Below are 21,891 nucleotides of genomic sequence, written 5' to 3'. Positions count from 1 at the left end.
CCCTGGTAACTACGTAGTAGGTCCGGGGTGTAGGTGATAAGTGGGGCATAGTGGAGCGCCCCTAGTCCCGGCCAGTCGCGGACGGGCGCAGACGGGCTTGCCTTAGGCGCGCCTTCGGCGCGCCCGCTGCGCTTCCTACCAAGACACATGTTTTATAGCAGCTAGACAGGAAGTGGGGGGGGGCGTGGCCAACCGAGGGGCGTGTATCAATCACGCGCCGCGCCCTCGAGGATGGCTACCCAGGACCAGAGTCGTTGCAGCGTGAAGCGCTGTTCAAGAAGTGCAGGTAAGTGGGGGGTGATCAAAGCAAAGTATTAGAGCAAATTTTAAAAGGGTTTTTAAAAAAAACGCGTTTTTCTCGCTCCCGGCTTCCGCCTCAGGAGTCCTAGCGTTAGTGAGACGCCTAGCGTTGGCGAGCTCTATTTATGTCATCAGCGAGGGGGCGTGGCCAACCGAGGGGGCGTGTATCAATCACACGCCGCGCCCTCGAGGATGGCTACCCAGGACCAGAGTCGTTGCAGCGTGAAGCGCTGTTCAAGAAGTGCAGGTAAGTGGGGGGTGATCAAAGCAAAGTATTAGAGCAAATTTTAAAAAGGGTTTTTAAAAAAAACGCGTTTTTCTCGCTCCCGGCTTCCGCCTCAGGAGTCCTAGCGTTAGTGAGACGCCTAGCGTTGGCGAGCTCTATTTATGTCATCAGCGAGGGGGCGTGGCCAACCGAGGGGGCGTGTATCAATCACGCGCCGCGCCCTCGAGGATGGCTACCCAGGACCAGAGTCGTTGCAGCGTGAAGCGCTGTTCAAGAAGTGCAGGTAAGTGGGGGGTGATCAAAGCAAAGTATTAGAGCAAATTTTAAAAAAAACGCGTTTTTCTCGCTCCCGGCTTCCGCCTCAGGAGTCCTAGCGTTAGTGAGACGCCTAGCGTTGGCGAGCTCTATTTATGTCATCAGCGAGGGGGCATGGCCAACCGAGGGGGCGTGTATCAATCACGCGCCGCGCCCTCGAGGATGGCTACCCAGGACCAGAGTCGTTGCAGCGTGAAGCGCTGTTCAAGAAGTGCAGGTAAGTGGGGGGTGATCAAAGCAAAGTATTAGAGCAAATTTTAAAAAGGGTTTTTAAAAAAAACTCGTTTTTCTCGCTCCCGGCTTCCGCCTCAGGAGTCCTAGCGTCCTTGCAGGCGGCGCTGAACACCCTAGGCTGTTGAATGGATGAAAATGTGCAAATGGTCTTGGACTACCCCCCCCCCCCCCAGCCCCAAAAATAGGGCGTGCCCCTGTTTTAACACTATACTTAAGACTCAGAGCGAACTGATTATGGCTTGATTTAACGAGGATCACACAATGGGCGATACCAAGGGATAGTATATACACATCCTGGGTAAGCTTATTATATTCCCTAATGGTTATATCAAAATGATGTAAATCTCTTTAAAGCCCACAGAAGGTTTCCACACACACAATTATCCATATGTAACCATGTTCAGTAGATCGACCATGTTCCCTGTTTTCGGCCCATACCATCTACTGTAATCAATACTTTTGTTTACTTGGGCTACAATGGAAGAAGGTGCAGCGCAGTTAGTTACTCGGATCACTAAAAACCGCTGACCTTGGCAGTTCGGTCATTTTCAGAGAAAGTTCCCCCTCGGTGGCTGACTGGTGAATCACACAACGCCATCGCTTTATCGCAACCAGAACTGTGTGGGGGTGACTGGTGAAATGCCAGACACATCAATTACCCCTTCCGAAAACTAACAATGCGTCAGGTCTAGCAAAACCGAGTTCATCCTACATGAGGATGGGGGTCTCAATACCAGTTCCCTATAAAGTGTCCATTTTGTGAGTAATTTATTGGGCTCCAATAAAATAAATTAAAAAAGACCCTTAAATAAGTGTAACCAAACCAGAGAGGGGGGGGGGGGGTTGAAAAGAATACGCTAGTTTGCAATATAGATAGAGTGCTATCTATACAAAAATGAAGAAAAAAGTAATTTGTAACCAGTGGTGAAAATGTATACGGCAAAATAAGTAAAACAACGGGATATATATTTTATAAACAATAACAAAACAGTACTGGCTTAAAAAAAAAAAAAACACAAAAAACGAGAAAGCTGGAAGTGTCTATAGAAGCGAGTGTTTGTATCAGATAGGGAAGCCTCACAGCAGGAGGATGCCGCTGCCCTGGGCCAGTCACTCCCACCCCCAGGCCAGGCACAAAGGAAGAGCCGAGAGAGGAAGGGGGGCGGGAGAAAACCTAGCACGAGAAGAGGGGCTCCTAGGGCACCCCGAGACAGCCCCAGCTCGGCGACTCCACTGAAACAAATCCGTGCAGTATAAAATACAGAGTTTCTACGGATTACTTTTAAGGTAACAGGGATGCCCCCCACAGTAACCCATTCCCAAAAACATCAGGAATTTAACACCCCCGCGTCTTTATCAAAACACATGGACTGTACCACAGAGAGGATCCCTTTTCACGGTACCGGAATCTCACCATATGCATTTCAACTCGACTCACGCCATTTTCTAAACAAGCACCTACGAGGACACGGGGGGGGGGGCGGGAGAGGACACGGGCGGCGGGAGGGGGGCGGGAGAGGACACGAACGGCGGAAGAGGACACTGACGGCGGGAGGGGGCGGGAGAGGACGAGGGGGGCGGGAGAGGACACGAACGGCGGGAGAGGACACGGACGGCGGGAGAGGACACGGACGGCGGGAAACGTGCACAGGACAGCGAGGGGAGGGGGGACGGCGGGAGGAGGGACACGGAGGAAGGCAGGACAGCAGCAAGCATGGCCCGGCCGGACCAGATTCGGGGGCGTTCCCGGCTTTTGGCTGACGTAGCCAAAAATTCTCGGGAACGCCCCCGAATCTGGTCCGGCCATGACGGACGCCTCTGTTCCAATGGCTAGCCTCCATTTATGGAGCTAGCCAATGAAACAGAGGGCGGATTCCAGAGCCACATACTGTAACTCAATAGATTTCTCCTGCGCAAAAGCTGCTTGCGCAGCTTTTTTGCAGCCGAAACCTAAAAAGGATTGCTTGGACGACAAAATGCATATATGAAGTACATATTATTAATCTGTGTGCTGTGGAGAATTAAAATGATCCCTCCTACATTCCAGGCACAAACTCCATAATAAAAGGTGAAATGCTAATGGCATGAGGTGGGAAAGTGAGCTCTGGGTGGGCCACCATGTCAAGTCAACCCAACAAATACGTGAACCACTGCAGTATTTGAGTACATCCAGTATCTCACCCTCCCTAATGTGCATCTATAAAAAAAAAATGTGTGTTTACTTTTGAAATTAATAAAGTGCTGTAGATGTGCACCCCAGGTCTTGCCAATATGCTACTAGTCACCTTTAATTTAAAGAAAAGGTGAAAAATCATCTGCCCAATGTTCCAAAATTTGCAATGCGACGCTCTTCGGGTACTACTGGATGCGATTACAACACCTCTGAGAATGACTAATGGTCTGCTGGTAGTTTGTGAATAGCTAGCTAGCAGCTGCTATCCTTTTTATCCCCAATACCTTAATTGCATCCCAATTAATTTAAGGAAGCCAACAGGAAGTATTCCCGAGGTTTTGCTTACATTCCCCCGACCCACCGGTAAAAAAATGGTGGGGAGCCACAGCCAATTGCCAATTAGGTCAAGGGAGCAACGGGTTAAAAAAGTTTTGGAACCTCTGCTCTACACATAAGAGACTCTTCCTCACTTTTAATAAATCCTGCAAGAAGCACCCCCTACACCCACCGACCATACACAAAACCTTGGGGGTCATCCTCGACTCCACACTCTCCATGATGAAGCAGGTCAACGCCATCTCCTCCTCCTGCTTCAACACCCTCTGCATGCTTCGCAGGATCTTCAAGTGGATCCCCCACCGGAACTAGAAGGATGGTCACCCAGAACCTCTTCAGCAGTAGACTGGACTACGGCAACACACTCTACACAGAAGCCCCGGCCAAACTCCTGAAACAGCTCCAACACATCCAGAACGCCTCTGCATGCCTGATCCTCGACATCCCCCGCCGCAGCCCCATCACACCCCACCTGGGAGACCTCCACTGACTCCCTATCAACAAGAGGATAACCTTAAAGCTCCTCCCCCAAGCACACAAGGCACTCCACGATACCGGCCCTGCGTACCTCAACAGCCGACTCAGCCTCTACACCCCCGCCCGCCAGCTCCGCAGACCGCGCCCTCGCCACCCTCCCCCGCATCCGAAGAGTTACCATCGGCAGCAGATCATTCTCCCACCTCGCCGCTAAGACGTGGAACACCATACCCTTCAGTCTACGGCAGACCAAAGAACCCCTAACCTTCAGGAGACTCCTCAAGACCTGGCTCTTCGAACAGTAGCAGAGTTTCCCAACCAGTGCCTTGAGACCCTCACGGGTATGTAGTGCGCTTTACAAATCCTATGATTGATTGATTGATGACCTGGCTTTTTGAGTAGTCTCACTAGGCCCTATGTGTGGCAAGACTCACACCTGTTCAACCCCAAGATACCCTCCTGGGTGATAGTGTGCTCTACAAATCTACACAATGCGGCACTGGGTCAGACTTCTTCATCTGGAGTTGTCACCATTCACACTTAAGTACAACTGCAGGGTCAGCCCCATAGCATGAAACTGATCACCCTCAAAATCAATTATGTTGAAAAACGTATGCACTAATTAAAATTTCAGAGAATAAAGTTGTCATAAGAGTTGCAATTGAAAATTTATGAAATAATACCTGCAAATAATTTTAATCTAACTTTCCACCTCCCCATCAGCGCAATTTACAGCAAGAGGCTCTTTTTAAATGCCTACCCAGCGAACCATTGACCACTAAAAGTTAGAGATTGTTTAGCACCGGGAATTCTGGGACTATATTATGTTAATGAGGCATTCAATAGATGCGACCACCAAGCAGTCGCACAGATCCTCGGGTTTGCCTCACAGCTCCGTCTAGTACTGTCCAGACGCGGACCACAGGCTCCCCCAGTCCCCCCGGCCGCTGGCATGGCTCGCCCCCACTCCCACCGAGGGCTACCGGTTTCACTCACCGAACCCGCACGCCGCCGCCATGTTGAAAACACTTCGGTCTACACTCTACAGACGGTAACCTCCGCGCGCATCACCTGCGCGTGGCCCCGCCTCCAGTGACGTCACCAGCTACCTGCAACCGTAGCACCGCCTCCACAATAACGTCACTGCGAGGCGGTCGCAGCCTTTCTCCTTTGAGACTGCGCTTGACCAATGGTTGTCCGGAGGCGTCCATGCTGGGGTCAGGCAATATGACCCTTGTTCATGAGGGAGATAGAGGGGCCCTCTGCTTCTTCATCCCACCCACTCGCTTAACTTCACAACATGCTGGCAGCGCCTTTACCATTCTGATCCTAACCTGGGTACCTGCTTTGAATGTCAATTGCACCTGCTGTTGCAGTGGCGGATTTGCTGGTGATGTTGCTGGCAATTGAAATGAGGGACATTCAATTCATGGTTTGTAGGTGGGACCTTGAAATTATGTGATAGTGCGGCTGCGACGTTTTTCACCTAATTATGGATCTGCCCCCTTTGCTACATATTCCTTTATCTGATGCATAATCTGCTAATTTTAACAAAAAAAAGTTTGTTTCTAGGTCCAACCGTTCAAAACAAAGCTAGTAAAAACATAGCAACAAGTGTTCCAGCCTAGTGGAAGGCCATTTACAAAGTTTAACTGGTCTTATTTCTGTTGCTTATTGTATTGTATTGCAATTGCATTTATTTAGCACTTACTACCCCTGATGAGGCGTCAAAGTGCTTTTCGGCGAGTAGCATGATACTCCGGAACCCATAAAGGATTAGTGGTGAATTAGTATAGTGAAATATGACAGTATTTTGAGCGGTGGATATGCTAGTCTATTATTTGGATTGAGGAGGATTTGTGGAGGGATAGAAGATGGAAAAGGTTGGCATTTCTATAGTGCTTGCTACACCTGATGGAGTGTTGAAGCACTTTTCGGTAAGTACTCTACTCGGGAACCCAAACAGGATTACTGGGAATTAGTATATGGAAATATACAATTAATTTGGGGGTGGACATGTTAGTTTGTTATTTGGATTAAAAAGGAATAGTGGAGGGCTAAAAGAGGGAAGAGTCTAGAAAGGTTTTTTTTTATTTCTGAGTTTATAGTCGTAGGAGGGGTTATTGGGATGAGTAAAGGGGGGTGGTTTGGAGCTAGTATTAGGAAATATGAAATTAATATGAGTGGTGGACATGTTAGTCTGTTATTTGGATTGAAAATGAATAGTGGAGGGATAGAAAAGGGAAGGTTCTAGAATTGTTTTTGTTATTGGAGTTCATAGCAGTAGGAGGGGGTTGGGATAAATAGATGGAAGGTGGGTTTAGAAAGGCTTGTTTGGGAGATCTGAATAGTAATAGAGCTATGAGATGAAGCAAGGAGGGGTAGAAGAGGGAAGAGTCTACACAGGGTTATTTTGGGGATCATAGTGGTGGTATGAGGTTTGAGATGAGTTAGAGAGTTGAGGTAGAGGATATATTAAGAGTGGTATAGGGTGAGAAATATGGTAGTGCATTGGATATGCTGAATTAGAAGCAATGTAGATTAAAGATGCATTTAATTAGCTGCGGCTTTCAAGTGTTGATGTACTTTTAAGTAATTTATTTGTTTTTATTGTTTAGAATTCAATAGTGAAGCAATTGTAGATAAATATCTATGATAAAAGTTTACTTATTTATGCGGTCACTTATATATATATGTTAAAAACATAGAATAATATAACTATAAGTAATATGTACATTTGTTAACAGAACTAACGAATATCTATATTCTTAAAAACAAATTATGATTCACAATTATAAAAGCAATACACATTTGTAGGTACATAGGTATAGTCCAAATAAATGCTTATTTACAGAGGGAAATGCTGTATATTTATGTTTGTGAATGATAGTTATGAGGAAGAGCCAATTCTTGAGTACTTTTCTGAAGATAAGGTGGTTATCTGTAGATCTTACGTTGGGAGGGTAAGGAGTTCCATAGGTTGGCTGTTTGAACAGAGAAGGATGTGTACCCTTTTTTTTCCCTTGTGCGTTGGGATTTTGAGGTGAGGTGCTACTCTAGAATGGAGGTTCCTTTGTTGAATGTATTTGGTGATTTTAATCCTGGTGAAGAGCAGTCCTGTTCCATGTATCACTTTGTGGGTGATACAAAGCAGTTTGAACGTGGATCTTCGGGTATTCAGTAACAATGCAGGGCTTTCAAGGCAGGGGAGATGTGGGCTTGCAGCTTTATATGTAAGCGTAGTCTGGCAGCCGAGTTCTGAATCCGTTGTAGTCTTTTCATAGTCATTCAAGGTAATTGAGTTTGGACAGAACAAGAGAGATAGTAGTCAAGGAAATCTCAGATAGGGGAAGATTTGTCACAGAGTTTTATAGTAACAAAGCTTGATCTTGCTAGTTTGTCCACTTGGGCATTCATTGATAGCTTGGAGTCCATGGTCATTCCGAGGTTTCTTTCTTACTTCGATACTTTAGGCGGTGCTCCGAGATCATCAGGCCTGGCGGCGAGTGTGTCATAATTTTTCCAATCACCACACGTATTTACATCTTAGGAGCATTCAATGTGAGATGGCTCCACATCATCCATTGATCTACGGCTCTGAGGCAACTGAAAATTGGTGAGTTTACAATGTCTTTGGGGCATTCCAGCTGAAGGAGTATTTGCATGTCATCTACATAGTTATAGCACCTGAGGTGATATTGATTGATCAGTGTCGGTAATGACTTCATGTAGATGTTGAGCAGCATGGGTGAGACGATAGAGCTTTGAGGGAGCCCTGCTATTGTGAAGTACGGTTTGGAGGAGAAAGGAGGAGTATGGATGACTTTAGTTCTGTTGTGACAGTAGGATGTGAGCCAGTCTAGAGCAGTCCCTCTATGCCAGCTTTGTATCAGAGTATTATGGTCAACCGTGTCGGAGGCAGCCGAGAGGTACAAGAGAAGTAGTGCAACAATCCTGTTACTGGACGGAATCCCATTTGGAAGTCTGAAAGTATGGCATTATCTTCAATAAATTGTGACATCTGGACGAATGTGTTCTTTCTATCAGTTTGCCCATGAAAGGTCCACTTTTAATCGATCTGTAGTCGTCGGGGTTTTGCGGGTTCAGGTTTGTTTTCTTTAGTAATGGGCTCATGTATGACTTTTTATGTTCTTCTTGAAATATTCCGGTAGTTAAGTAGTTGTTGATGATTCTTCTTACTGGTGTGGCAGCAGAGGTTGTTAGAAGAATTGTCTTGAAGATTTGTGGTGGACATGAGTCAGAAGGTCTGCCGTCAAGCCTGCTTGATTTGACCAGATCCATAACTTCATTGTGTGAAATTTGTCGGAAGTAACAGAGAGGCTGGGTTAGAGTATTCTTGAATTGTTGTTTTGGAAAAGGGTTGGCACTTTTTCTTTGTTTTAAATATGAGTCCAACATGTCTGCTTTGGCTGTGTAATGATCTGCCAGTTTGTCTGTGAAATTTTTAGTAATGGGATGAGTTTCTCCTAGGCAATTTGGTTTACGAAATTCCGTGAGCATTTTATAGAATTCTTTATTTGCACATTTAGCATTTTGAATTCTGTCTGAATAGTACCATTTCTTAGCTTTTTTGATAGCTGACTTGTATAATCTGTTAAATTTCTGTAGGCGAAGTTTGTCTTGATTGGTGTTTGTTTTGAGCCAGACATGTTGCAGCTGTCTGATTTGTTGTTTTATCTCTGTATTTCTCCAAGGTGCTCGTTTACTTTTGTTCTATTGTGTCGTTTTTAGTGGTATTAGGATATCAAAGCTTCCTGTAGCCACTCATATAGTTTTTGAACAGAATATATTGTGTCTAGATCTGTGCTGGTGGTTTGTTGTTTTTCTAAGTGTTCCAAATTGAGTTTGTTCCACAGTTGATAGGTGGATGCACGTAGGTGGATTTAGGTGCGTTGCTTTGTGTTGTTTTATGTTGGAAAGCAAGCAAATGGTGGTCTGACCATGTGACTGGAGTCATTGTTTGAAAGGTAACTAGTTCTGTATTTGCAACAATTACATCTAGTATGTGTCCAGCGATGGGTGTGGGTTTTTAGACGATCTGATGCACGTTCAGTGTGTCTAGGCCAGTAATGATTGTTTTTGGATGGGGCATATTGGGGTTGTCAAACCAAATGTTGAAGTCACCCAGAATGCATAGGTTGGAGTGTAGTGTTATCAGGCTTGAAACCGTGTCTAGAAGTGGGTCTTGGAATGTTTCATTGGTAGGTGGAGGTCTGTAAAGGAGCAGGAAGTTAAAGGAGGAAGATGTTGTCGGATTACATCTGGTGAAAAGAACCTCAAAACCTTGCTTGGAGATGTCGTCAGCTTTAGAGATGTGTAATAGTTGCATGGACACAACAGTTAGCCACCTTCTCTTTTGGATATACAATTTTGGGTGATAGTTTGATAGCCTAGAGGAACGGCTTCATGCAGGACTGGAGCCATATCATCTCCCAACCATGACTCAGTTATGAAGAGTATGTCAGGTTTTGTGTCAGTGAAAAGATCGTAGATGTGAAGTTTATTTTTAGAGAGCGATCAAGCATCTATTACTAGACAGTTTAGAGAATGTGCTTTGGTGATAGTGTGACTTTGTTTTGTAGTAGAGCAATCTGTATTTTGTTGGCTTGTAGCAGGCGTTTCCTTAGCGTTGGTATTAGCTGTATGAGGATGACACAAGTGTAGCTGTTCTTTATCGTGTTCCTCGTCCAGCAGGCTAAGAAGGCATTTTGTTGGTTCTGTGTGTGTAGGTGGTGGATACAGTGTTTGAGAGTGAATTGGTGAGCTGTTTTGTTTTTGTTGTGTGACCATGTTGCGCAGTAGACATGGGGAAGCATAGGTTTGAGTAGTGGCATGTTGTTTATTTTGTTTGCTTCTGTTTAGGGCGGAAGGTATATAAATTAGGGGTGGTGGTGCAGCATGTGGGTCATGCAGTAAGGTTTTAAATTGTCAGTTGGATGAGAGGCAGTTGAAAGAGAGTTGCTGTGTTGCTGTATATGTGTTAGGTGTGGGGGAAGAGAGAAAGCTTGGCATTTGAGTTTGTTCATGGTGTGTATCATTTATGTAGTCTGGAAGGTGGGTGGATGTTTGTAGTTTGTGATGGAAAGTATTATGAGGTGTTGTGCGTGAGAGATTTCATTGTGCTGGTGTGTGTGTTATGTTTATTTTTTGAGTAGCAGTGAAAGGAGGTGCTGGTGTAATTGTTTTCTGAGAAGGATTTGTTTGTAGCTTATTGTTTGTGAGTGGAAGTTGTAAGGTAAAGGGGTGGTGATGTGTTTGTTAGTAGAGTGTATGCAGTGTGTAAGAGGAGATGAACTAGAGTTAAGAGTGTGTAAGATTTGATTGCTGGAAGAGGTAATATGTGTGGTGCAGTGGAGTGTAAGTGTTGTGCAGTTGTGTTATTGTGGTAGAAAGAAGAGGAGGGTGTTGGTGGCTGAAAAAATGGAAGGATAAGTATAGGTTTCATGGTGCCAGAAAGGGAGTTAGGAGTAATTAGAGTAGGGAGTGTGTGTCTGGATGGAATACAGTTAATCATGTTGTGGAATTGGGTTGTGTTATTGATGAGTGGATTGGTTAGTGTTATAGAATAGAGTTGTGTATTGTTTGTATATGATGGTGCAAATGTGTGGGAGCTGGGATAGAAGGGTGTATAGATGAGGTTTTTGGGGTTGTTTTTAAGTGGGTGCTGAGACACTGAAATGTGTGTAGCATTTGTTTGTAGTAAATGAGTATAGTACATGTGCTGTGAGTGTGTTAATCTGGTTCTGGATGGGGTAGGGTGGGTGCTGGTCTATTAAAAAATTGGGCAGCATTCCTGGCACTAGTCCTGACCAGTCTTGGACAAACTCAAACAGGCAATTGCCCTTGTCCTCACTGCCACTTAACCTCGATGTCCAGGCTGAGACGCACTGAACCTGGCCTTAAATAGCCCTAGTAATCAGGTGACCCCTTCAGCCAATGGGAACCCTGTTTGTGTGTTAAACTGGTAAGCGTAATGTATGCCGAGACAGTGTTAACAAGTGTAAAAAGAACAAAATAATGAAGTTATACTCTCAGAAAATATGCTTCATTGCGCCACATAATTTGCCTTTTTTGCCACATCATTTGGCCCTTTCCTGCCGCATAATTCCAGTGGCACTGTTTATAGGGCAAATACCGAGAACAGAGTCATAACTTAAGGTATAAATAATTACATGTTAACATTTCCATTTCTAAAGAAAATTAATCATGCACGATATCTGAAATGTTTGCTTTTGCCATTCTAAAATAACCTTCCTTCCAATACGTCTAGAATATGGATTTAATTTATTTACCTTTATTTTTACAGTTTTATATGGCGTGAATAGTGCTTTAAATGGGCTGGTACTCACAGGTTCTGAGCACCAGTGTTTTTTTTATTTTAAAGGGACAGGACCTACACTTCTCTGCAGGGGTGTAATACTATTGATGGGGCAGGACCAGCACTTCTCAGTTGCAAACTGGTTCTCGGGGATAGTATGTACCTGCACTTGTGTATTTGCATCTGAAGCTCTTTGCATGAACTTCGCCCACAGGCATCATAGTGCTTTACATGAGAACAAAAAACAAGAATACAGATAAGTCATCTTAAAATAAGATATAAACAACAAATCAAACAGACAGATCCATCAGTTCGTGTTAGGGTTGAAACCATGTCATAGCAGCTTAGACTGGATAAGTTAGAAAGGAGAAATGATCATAGCTTCATTCAAAGTGTCTCCCAAATAGAAAGATTCTGAGACTTCTAACTGCAGATTCTTCACCATAGAATATACCTGAGGCATCAGACTGGATCAGGAAAATCTTGAGCAGTACCTCTGCGCGCCAGCGTTTGGTTCTGTCAGCTATCTCAGCGTTGTTTGTGTCAGAAGTCACATCACAGTGCCCATATAGGTGTCATCCTGGTTCAATGAAATCAGTTCCTTTCCTTTTGCGCCAACAACACGGATCCTGAGAACTAATTAAGTCATTTTTTTACCACATTTTCCAACTATTTCTCAAGAGCTTTTTTGAGGTTTGCTCGAGTATGCTAGGGATATGTATCCCAACAACAACACAGGGTTTAAACCGTATGCAGAATGTCACAGACAGACGTCTGTGTCTGACCCACACTTGGTTCGCCTTTATTCCAATAGGTATAATGGTTTGCCTCTGGTTCCTGGGGGCGAACCACGACTCCAAAGCCTGCTCTGAATGCAAGTCCATGAATCTGAAAGCGATACGCAAGCAGACGCTGAAGCTCCTGGTGGCACGGCAGAAGAGGGCTCTGCAACAATCCTGGTCCCGAGGGAAATTGCGAGCCATTCCCATGTACAAACGTCTTCACAGTCCTCTTCCTAGGAAGAACAAGTCTAGGAAGCACATGAAGTCAAACTTTTCTTCAGATTCACCACCACAACACCATGCTCCTAGATCCCGCTTCTACACTCCACCTGTGAAGCTGGTGTCTGGGCCTGCTCAGTGCTATCCCAAGTTCTCTGCAGCCAGAGTAACACCATCCCAATTTAAAGAATTTATAAAGCCATACACACCATCTTTGGTCCATTGACTCCCTTTGACACGCCTTTGGCCCCATGGAGCCGAGATGTGCCCCTGCTAGGTTACCACCAGCAGATTCACCCTTACCCCAACCGGGGCCTCTGGATCTGCCCCTGGAGCAGGAGCAATGTCATCACTGTTGCCTTCTTACCTCCCGGATCCTTCCATTCCGTCTCCATCCACAACCCCTATGGCTCTGTTTGATGATTAAACCATTATTCCTGACTCCAAACCCGTGCTGTCCCAGTACTGTCAGACATCGATTCAGTTTCCATTTAGGTCCTACCTACAGCTGGACTTACTGCCCCTAAATCAACCATTACTTCCTGAAGAGGGAGATGAAGAGAAAGGGTTTGGTCCGCTAGAAGAGGACCCTGAAGCAGCAGAAAACTAGTATGAGGAACTGGGTGCTGCCAGTGACCTGGATTTCTCACCGGACTCTGGTATACTTTCCTCTCCTGTATCGGAACAAGGCCATGATGTGCAGAGAGGCAGATATCCTTGACCTTCTGTTGCCTGCTGTTGAGGTCAAGACCAATGTTTTGATGGAGGTGCTTCACCCACAAGCGGGTTCTGCTGAACCGCTGCTGCTCTTTAACAAAGCCCTCGCTGACATTCTCCTGTGGGCTGAACATTGCACAGGAGCTCCTGTGTATCACATGATTGTCCGATGCCATCACCCTGCCCCTGGAGAACCACTCTTCCTTCCCCAGCACCCCTTTCCTAGCATCCTGGTTGGGTGGGCTTCAACATCAAAGATAATCCAAATGCTCTCCCTTCTACCCGACAGGACAGGGAACCCAAGAGCCTGGACACTCTCGGGAAGTATATTTTCTCTTCCTGTGCCTCACCTTGTGGTCAGTGATCACCGCATGACTCGTAGGCCTATATTACCATGTGTTTTGGGGCTTGGGTGCACAGTTGCTTCCCAAGAGGGTCGGACTATCCTCAGCCAAGCCTTAGTAGATGGTCGGGAGTCCGCAAAGTTTGCCATCAGGAATCGTCTGGATATCACATTCTCCAGAGGAACCCATGAACATCTGAAGCATCATCCTTACCCACCAGCACAGCAACCTGCTCAGACCTTTCCTGGGCAGGGCCACAGATCCAAAAGGGGACACTGAGGGGGCGTGGCCAGGCGCCTGCGAAGATGGCCGCCAAATTCCCGAGCTCCGCCGGGACCGCGGCTGTCCCTGTAAATCCGGCCTGAAATCCTGACCGGGGCGCCCACCAATCGGCGCCCTGGCTCCCTGCACAACGGAGCAACTGCGGTGTGGAGGAATCGGAGTCTAAACATCTGTGGCGGCTGAGTCGCGGGCCGTTTCTCTACCGCGGCGGACCCGGGACCTGTGGCTGGGAGCTCCGAGGCCAGGGGCCGCTGAAATCGAGGTTCCGGCTTGGGGCCTGACGTTGCTGCTCAGCCGGAATAGGGCAGAAAATCCGGCGGGCCTGAGACTGCGGTGGAGCCCTGGCCGCGTTGCCGCGGAGCGCCCGGCGGACCCAGTGCTGTGCGGTCCGGAGGGGGGCATGCGGGCCACCCGGGGGGCACTGGTGGGGACCCGGAAGGCACTAATTCAAGCCTACAGGTCGTACCTGGACATAGAGACACAAAGCCGGCGAAACGACCGGCGAGGCAGACGGGACCCGCGGGGGCGCTGGGGACATTGCGGGGGGCCCACGACCCGGCACCACCCATAAGAAGCCCTGCAGTGTGGGTGCTGAAGCGGACTGGCAGCGCTGAAGGCTGGTGGCCTGGCCGTCGTGGTGCCACAGGGAGGCGGGGTCCCTGTGAACCCGAACTGAATTGGCTGCCAACTGACCCCAGTGACTTGGAGCCAGAAGAGGTGCTGTGGGCCAGGAGACGTGTGGGGCCCTGGTGGAAGCGGCGCAGGCATCCGGGCTCAGTGTTCTAAAGCTAGACCCAAGGTGAGACACCCACGGGGGCAGCAGAGGCCTGCACATATCGATAACTTCTAAGGGCAGTGCCACCTGGGGGCAGGGCGTGGACGCCCTTGAACACAGCTGTCAGGCTGGGGATCGGAGGCGGTGTACAGACCGCGGTGCGGAATTGAGCCCTCCCTAAGATCTAATAGTCACGGATCGTACGAGGGGGTGCTTGCGTCCCGGAGGGCTCCTCTGACGGCGGTTGACTCAGTGGTCGGACTGCAGGGGCGCTGCCTTTACACGATGCGACCCAAAGGGGGATCTACCACCCAAACAAACAAATTGGACAAATATGCGGTGCCGCTGAGTCAGGCACAGATGGGTGCAGCGGCCGGGTGCCAGACGGAGCCTTCCCTAACTTCCATCATGGCCGCTATCCAGACGTTAGGCACTAACCTTGAGTCTAAAATGGATAAGATCTCAATCGAAGTGAACCTGCTTTACACCGACCTGGGCAAGACCACGGAACACTCCAAATCCAACGCCAAGGACATACTAGAGCTGAAGACCTCTGAGAAAAAACTTGAAAGCCGGATCAATGAACTTGTTCACCAGCACCGACAAATGGCCCTGCGGCTCGAGGATCAGGAAGGGAGGGCCCGAAGGAGTAACATCCGCGTGGTAGGTGTGCCGGAAGGAACGGAGGGGAAAAGTGTGGAACTGTTCCTAGAGGGCCTTATCCTCAATCACCTGAAGCCTAAAAGACTGTCCAAGATCTTCACAATTGAACGGGCCCACCGGGCACCGGTCCCTAAACCTAAACCGGGGGCCCCACCCAGGACGATAATTGCGAAAATATTGAATTACAGAGATCGCGACCCCATCCTACAGGTGGCCAGGCAACAGGGCGATCTGCTATTTGAAGGAGCCACCATCCGCTTCTTTCCTGATTTCACACTGCAGGTCCAGCAGGAAAGGCGCTCATTCCTAGGAGTAAAGGCGGCGCTCCGGGACCGGGGCATCAAATACATGATGTTCTTCCCTGCCAAACTAAAGGTAATCCAAGGGGGAAAATCCCACTTCTTCACATCACCAGCGGCGGTCCAGGAGTGGCTCGATACGGTGGCGCCGACGGACCAGGAGCGGCAAGAACACGGCAACTGGAGAGAAAATCAGGCCCAGTTGCCTGGGTCTGCTACGGAGGGGGAGGCCTGGAGTCAGAGGTCTTGGTGCTCCATGTCGGCGAGCCCCCGGGGGGACCCAATCCGAGACACAGCTGATCATTGAGGACCTGGACTGCGGCTCCATGCCCTGCTGAACTGTAAAGTATTGTGTGATTGTGATGTTTACACCCTTTCCTTAATGCAGGGGGGGAGGGAATTCGAATCCGCCCAAATGACTCTGTGACTCTATTGCTGGACTCTAAGCGCTCCAAGGCTGCATGTTCTTCCAGTTTTGGGACAGCACCGGGACGGCGGCCGGAGTTGGGGCCGGCTCACGTTCTCCCTTACAGAGTTTCCTCGGGGGGGGGGGGGAGGGGGGGAAGTTACCTCACTCCGGAGTTAGGGTTGGGCGATAGGCGCTCTGCTAATTGGGGCAGTTGGTAGTTCGAAACCTACAGAGCAGGGAGTAGGGTGTTTATTGGAGGAAAAGATGAGTTCAGGTCGGTTGGGGAGTGGGGTTGGGGTGGGGTTGTCAGGACAGAGGGAGGATGGGGTGGGAGGGGGGAGAAGTTGAGGGAAGTTGGGGAGGGTGGGGGAAAGTTTGAATGGTCACACTCGAAGGGCTCTAAGGGGACTCAGGGGCGCGCAGGGGCACAGGAGGCAGAGTTGAAAGTGAAACGTGGACATGACTAAGAAATGGGACAAGATCCTCAAGTTATTGAGCTGGAACATTAATGGGCTGGGGGACAAGCTTACACGCACCACTGTACTCCAATTCGTGAAGCGCCACCTGTGAGAAGTTGGCCCGATATGCAGCGTTCGCTATTCTAGCGACCGCTATGTATCGTTCCAAACGACCCTTATGGTGATTGGTTGTAAGTCAACCTTAGACCAGCTATCCTAGTAGCGTGGATACGAGCAGTCTTCGGGCTAAACTCTAGAGGGCGTGTTAAGCCAGCTGTTATACCATCACATACCCCTTGAACCCCAAGTGAAAGGACACCACACAAGTGTTATGAAAATAAACAGAATATTTATTAAGAATCACAACAGCCCTGGACTCTTTATGAGGACAGGGTACTAAGCACAAACCAAAACTCTTAGGAAAATACTTCAAGTGCACAATTAAAACAAGTGTCCGAGGACACTGAAAGTTTAGTGGTCTCGGGCGGACCCGATAAGGCAAGTCGGAAGCGGGGGACTCGGGACCCTAGAGTAAGGAGGCTATGCAGGCACCGAAATGCCGAAGTTACCTAGCCACGAGGGCTGCGGCTGCACAAGTCTTACAGGCGTCGGGGTCTTCGCTGACGAGCTAGGAGCCGGAAGAAAAGGAGTTGCTGGCCGGCGACCAGTGATGAAAAGTTCGTAGAGATCCAAGCCTGGATCAGAGATCGTTGATACCTGAAAGCAGAGGGAACCAAGTTCGTACTACTAGCCAGTAGTCAGAGGGTACCAGGAAGGCACCGGTTGGCCGTCACCTCGACTAGGTGAGTGGGCGACGCTAGGCTCTTCAGTCTCACGGACCAGGAGGCGTTGTCGGCGACCAGGATGGAGGTGCGAGCTGTCCCACGAAGGTTGATGCTGTCGGCGTCGCTGGGCCCAGGATTGGGGCAACAAGCCTTGGCAGATTTCAGGGCCACGTGGTGGGCCTAAAATGGCGTCTTGAGTGGACCAGGAGGGTCCGGGGTGCTTCTCTCAAAGATGGAAGCAAAGGCCAGTCTGGAGCAACCAGACCAGCAGCGTTGGTTGTCGGATGTCGTCAAAGAAGGGCACAAGCCAGCGGCTAGTGACCAGACAACGTGCTGAGCGGCGAGCAGAAGGGCCCCACGCAGATCGTGGAGATGCTGGGAGACTGCACTTCGGTGCTGGAGCAGCTCAGGGTCGGGGCTTCTCGGACCCCAGAGCACTCACCAGAGAATTACTTCGATGGTCGTGCTGATTAAGAAAGCGTGCAGGTTTTGATGATGGCCGGTCCCTCGAGGTCTCGTCGCACCCACAGATCACAGCTGAGCTGATGACGTGGGTAGAGGTCAGAGGTGCCAGGGAAGCCGGTTCTCGTCGAGCTGGGCCGTCGGATTCCTGAGGAAGGACTTGCAGCAAACCGCAGAGTTCTTAGATGGTGCCTGCGGATGCAGGGTGACTACTCCTTAGTCACAAGGGAGAAATCTTGAGAAGAGTCTCGAATGTCCTTTCGTAGAAAGTAGTTCTTGATTCAAAGATGATCTAATTTGGAAGGGTCCCCGCTCCGGCCTTTATCCTAAAGAAAGGGGTGGGTACATGACTAGGTCCTGCCCTAAGGGTGGGACCAGGAAGGGGGGTAGTTACACCCCTCTCCCCTGCCGGACTTTCCTCAGGCCAGGGGCTGGCGCCCCTGGAACTGGTTCTGACCGGCAGATGCGTAGTGAGCACCGGGGTGCCACTCCGCAGTCACCTTCTCGCAAAGCCCTACCTACCCAGAATACACAAACCCTGTCTGGGACGGTGCGAACACCGCCCTTGACAGGAAACCCTTTGTCCAAGCTCTCCTCGCTGGAAGGACTCCCAGCAGCAGGAGGTCAGACTCGTGTCTGTGGTGGCAGCATCCATTTCGTGGAGCTGAGGCTTTAGTTAACTTTAACCGGGGTTCACAGTTACCTACATGTCGTGTCCCTCTAGAAGGGCGGAATGCTAACCTCGTCGCCAGAATTGGTGAGGGGGCAGTATCCCGATTCGTATGACACCTTACTCAACATGTCTTGATAACGCGATACCGAAGTTACCGATATGGTACGCGTTATCATGGAACAGCCATTGGGTCTTGGTTCCGCAAGCTGCAACCGGGCTCGGCTCGGGCCAGAACCCAATTCACACGATTCCAAGCACTCTGCCTTCAGGATTGTCAAGGCCTGCCATAGGAGTGACTGATAGGAACTCGGGTGTCCATTGTACGGTTAGATATAGGGCTACTATACCTAAAGCAACGAGCGGGTACGCTACGTTGCCACAGCTGTCGTGCAGCCAGTTGTGTCAGATTTAGATGGCCCTCCAGGGGTGGCATAATACATGCTTCAGCCCCTGGTAGGCCCTGGGTTCACCGATGCCCTGAGTTACAGGGTCCGACAGGGTGGCCCAGTTCCAATTGGAAATGTACCTAAGGTACATGGAATCCATTTTAGAGAGAGAGCAGGGGGCCTGGGGTCCTGATTGGCAGGGCCCCAGGTCAACTAAGTCGGAAAACCAGCAAAACACCAGGCAAAAAGTCGGGGGTAACCATAGTCAGGTATCTACCTTCCTACACCACCTGCCTGATGTTGTAATGCTACAGGAGACTCATATGCTGGGCAACACTTGCCACGCCCTAAACAGGTACGGTTACACTCTAACGGTTCACTCGGGATTTACCACGGGGTCCAGAGGTGTGGGTATCCTTCTTAGACGCACTGCCACTGACCCACAGGGCCGCTTTGCCACGCTCTCAGGGAAATGGGAGGGGCGCAGGTTAACTCTTGTATCCGTCTATGTCCCACCTGGTCTCCAGTCGCAGGCATTCACCGACCTTGGAACTCTCCTCCTGTCCCTCCCGGATGGACAGCTGTTTATAGGAGGGGAGTTTAACGCAGTGGTATCTGGGGCTTTGGACAGGCATCCGCCTAGAGATACGCCTAAGGGACAGAGATGGCTGGGGGAATTCCTGGAAACATTTGGCCTCACGGATTTATGGCGTCTAGCGCACCCTGCGGACACACAGTACACTTTCTTCTCGGGGCCACACCACTCTTTCTCTCGCCTGGATCATATCCTCACTCCCATGCACCAAGACACAGAGGTACTCGCAGCAACCCATCTGGCACGAGGTATCTCTGACCACTCGCCAGTTCTGGTTCATATTACAGTAGGAATTAGGCGGGAGGGGTGCGTTGCGCCTATTAATGCTTGGTACCTACACAACGAGGACCTCCGTAAGGCATTGACTCTCTCTATCGCCATTTATTTCGACACCAACGATGGTTCGGTGGACTCAGCGATCACTCTTTGGGAGGCCTTCAAAATGGTCCTCAGAGGAGAGGCCCTATCGGCACTCGCCGGTCACCGTAAAGAGAGGGAAGCGCAGCTGGTCAAAATCGAGGCTGAACTTGGAGGAGTTGGTATGCACTGAGGGTACACCCGAGGCGCGCCACAGGTTGTCCTTGAAAACCGCGGAATACCAGGCGATGGTCACGGAGGCTGTGAAAAAGATGGTGGCCACTATGGATGATAAAATATATGACCAGGGTGATAAGGCGGGAAAGCTCCTGGCGTGGCTCGACAAAAAGCAAGTAGAGTAGTGGCGGAGATCCAAGCAATGGGTGGCACAGTAATCACTGAGCCACAAGACATAGTCAAATAATTCGCCCGTCACTTCCAGACAGTTTACAGTAAGGGATCTGACCGCTCGGAGGATGACTCGATCGCCCTATTAGCGGATCTGAGGATGCCGGCCCTCTCTGACATAGAGCGCGAACTCTTGGAAGCACCGCTCACAACGGCGGAAGTGGAACAAGCTATCGGGGACCTCTGTCCTGGTAGAGCGCTGGGTCCCAACGGCCTACCGATTGAGCTCTACAAGCTCAAGCCGGATGGCATCAGCCCCTATCTTAAACGAATGTTCGACGAGAGTAGATCCAAGGGAGTGCTACCCCGTGACCAAAGACTAGCAACAATTGTCGCGATTCCTAAGGAAGGTAAGCCCAGGGAGCTGTGCGCCTCCTACAGGCCCATATCCCTGTTAAATGCGGAGCCAAGATACTAGCGAAGATATTGGCCAATAGACTCCAACTGGTCCTCGCCACATTGGTCCACCCGGACCAATCTGGGTTTATGCCCCACTGCAACACGGCACTCAATCTCTGCCGTCTCAAAGGGGTGCTGGGGAGATGTCACACACTAAGCGAAGACGCAGTAGTAGTATCGCTGGATGCCACAATGGCCTTCGATACCCTCGAATGGCCGTACATGATGGCGGTCCTCCGCAAACTGGGTTTCGGCCCAAGTTTCATTTCATGGGTGCGACTCCCCTATTCGGAACCGCTTGCACAGGTGGTTGTAAATAATAAGGTCGCAGAGGCCTTTAGCCTAGGGAGGGGGACGCGCCAGGGGTGTCCGCTCTCACCCCTTCTATTTGCCCTATTCCTTGAGCCGTTGGCCACCTGGATTAGACAGGACGTTGCACTGAAGGGCATCCGGTGGGCAGATTGTTGGGAAGACAGGATCTCGCTATACGCCGATGATATCCTCCTCTACCTCACACGACCCCGTAGATCGTTGATCGTAGCTCTTGACATCTTCACTAATTTTGGGAAGAACTCCGGATATAGTATTAACTGGAGTAAGTCTCTCCTGTACGTCCTCCAAGGTAGTACCCCTATACCCCCACGGGACTGTCCCATCAAGATAGTCACGAGGGCTTCACATATTTGGGCATCTTTATGTCCAAAGACAAGGCTGCAATGTATGACAGATGACAGGAACTTACTTCCGCCCCTTCAGAGGCTTAAGCGCAACTCCACCGCATGGCAGAGGCTCCCGGTCTCCCTGCTGGGCTGGGCGGCGCTATTTAAAATGATGGCGGTGCCTCAGTTCTTGTATGCCCTCCAGAACTACCCCAATCTTGTTCCGTCTTCCTATTTCATGGGCATAGAGGCGGCGCAGAGGAACCTACTGTGGTCCGGAGCACCACGAATTGCCCTGCAAAAATTAACTCTGGGTTGGTACGATGGGGGGATAGCCCTACCTGACATCCGCAGGTACTACTGGGCAGCGCATCTTCCGGCGATTAACCAGGGTACCTATTGCGACTGTAACGACCCGGGGTATGGAATGGACAGGTGGCTCCTGCCTAGGGGAAACTACGAAGCCGTGCTCTACTCACGGCCAGTCAAATACGATCTCAAGGGGCCGACACTCCACTCTGTGCAACTTTGGCACATTGCTCAGCGGAAGATGGGCTGGCATAACGTGCTCACATTGGCTACCCCGTTATGGGTGTCTGAGCGACTTGGCCCCTTGTGTTGCACTCGGGGGTTCCGAAATTGGGACCTCATACGCATTTCCCGGATCGGTGACTTATGGGACAAAGACGGGGTTAAATCCTTTTTGTCCCTACAAACTGCATTTGAGCTCACAAGCACAGAGTACTTTCGATACCTTCAAGTCCGTCATTCATTGCAAAAGAACATCCCACGCGGTACGCTGCCCCCATCAGCCTCCCC

The 21,891-nt window shown here is 49.5% G+C and overlaps 2 protein-coding genes across 2 annotated transcripts in view; one reads left to right on the top strand and one right to left on the bottom strand.

Moving 5' to 3' along the window:
* The window catches only part of KRTCAP3 (keratinocyte associated protein 3), a 95,190-nt gene extending 89,984 nt beyond the window's left edge, over positions 1-5,206 (bottom strand). Inside the window, exon 1 of the mRNA XM_086928170.1 lies at positions 5,058-5,206. Coding sequence (XP_086784296.1) covers positions 5,058-5,079 — 22 coding nt within the window. The 5' untranslated portion in view covers positions 5,080-5,206. The remainder of the gene's footprint in view (positions 1-5,057) is intronic.
* Positions 5,207-14,804: 9,598 nt separating this feature from the next.
* Positions 14,805-15,788, top strand: LOC147709649 (uncharacterized). The gene has a single exon (XM_086926062.1). It carries the CDS (start codon positions 14,805-14,807, stop codon positions 15,786-15,788), a length of 984 nt encoding a protein of 327 aa, XP_086782188.1.
* The last annotated feature ends 6,103 nt before the right edge of the window (positions 15,789-21,891 follow it).

This window comes from Lissotriton vulgaris, chromosome 6 (genome assembly GCF_964263255.1).
Source record: "Lissotriton vulgaris chromosome 6, aLisVul1.2, whole genome shotgun sequence".
Lineage (NCBI taxonomy): Eukaryota > Metazoa > Chordata > Amphibia > Caudata > Salamandridae > Lissotriton > Lissotriton vulgaris.
The sequence above is the reverse complement of the archived record's forward strand: the minus strand, read 5'-3'. Positions and strand labels throughout refer to the sequence as shown.

Bases quoted from the DNA above. Each gene is read 5' to 3' on its own strand.
- LOC147709649 (XM_086926062.1), top strand. From the start codon at position 14,805: ATGCGACCCAAAGGGGGATCTACCACCCAAACAAACAAATTGGACAAA.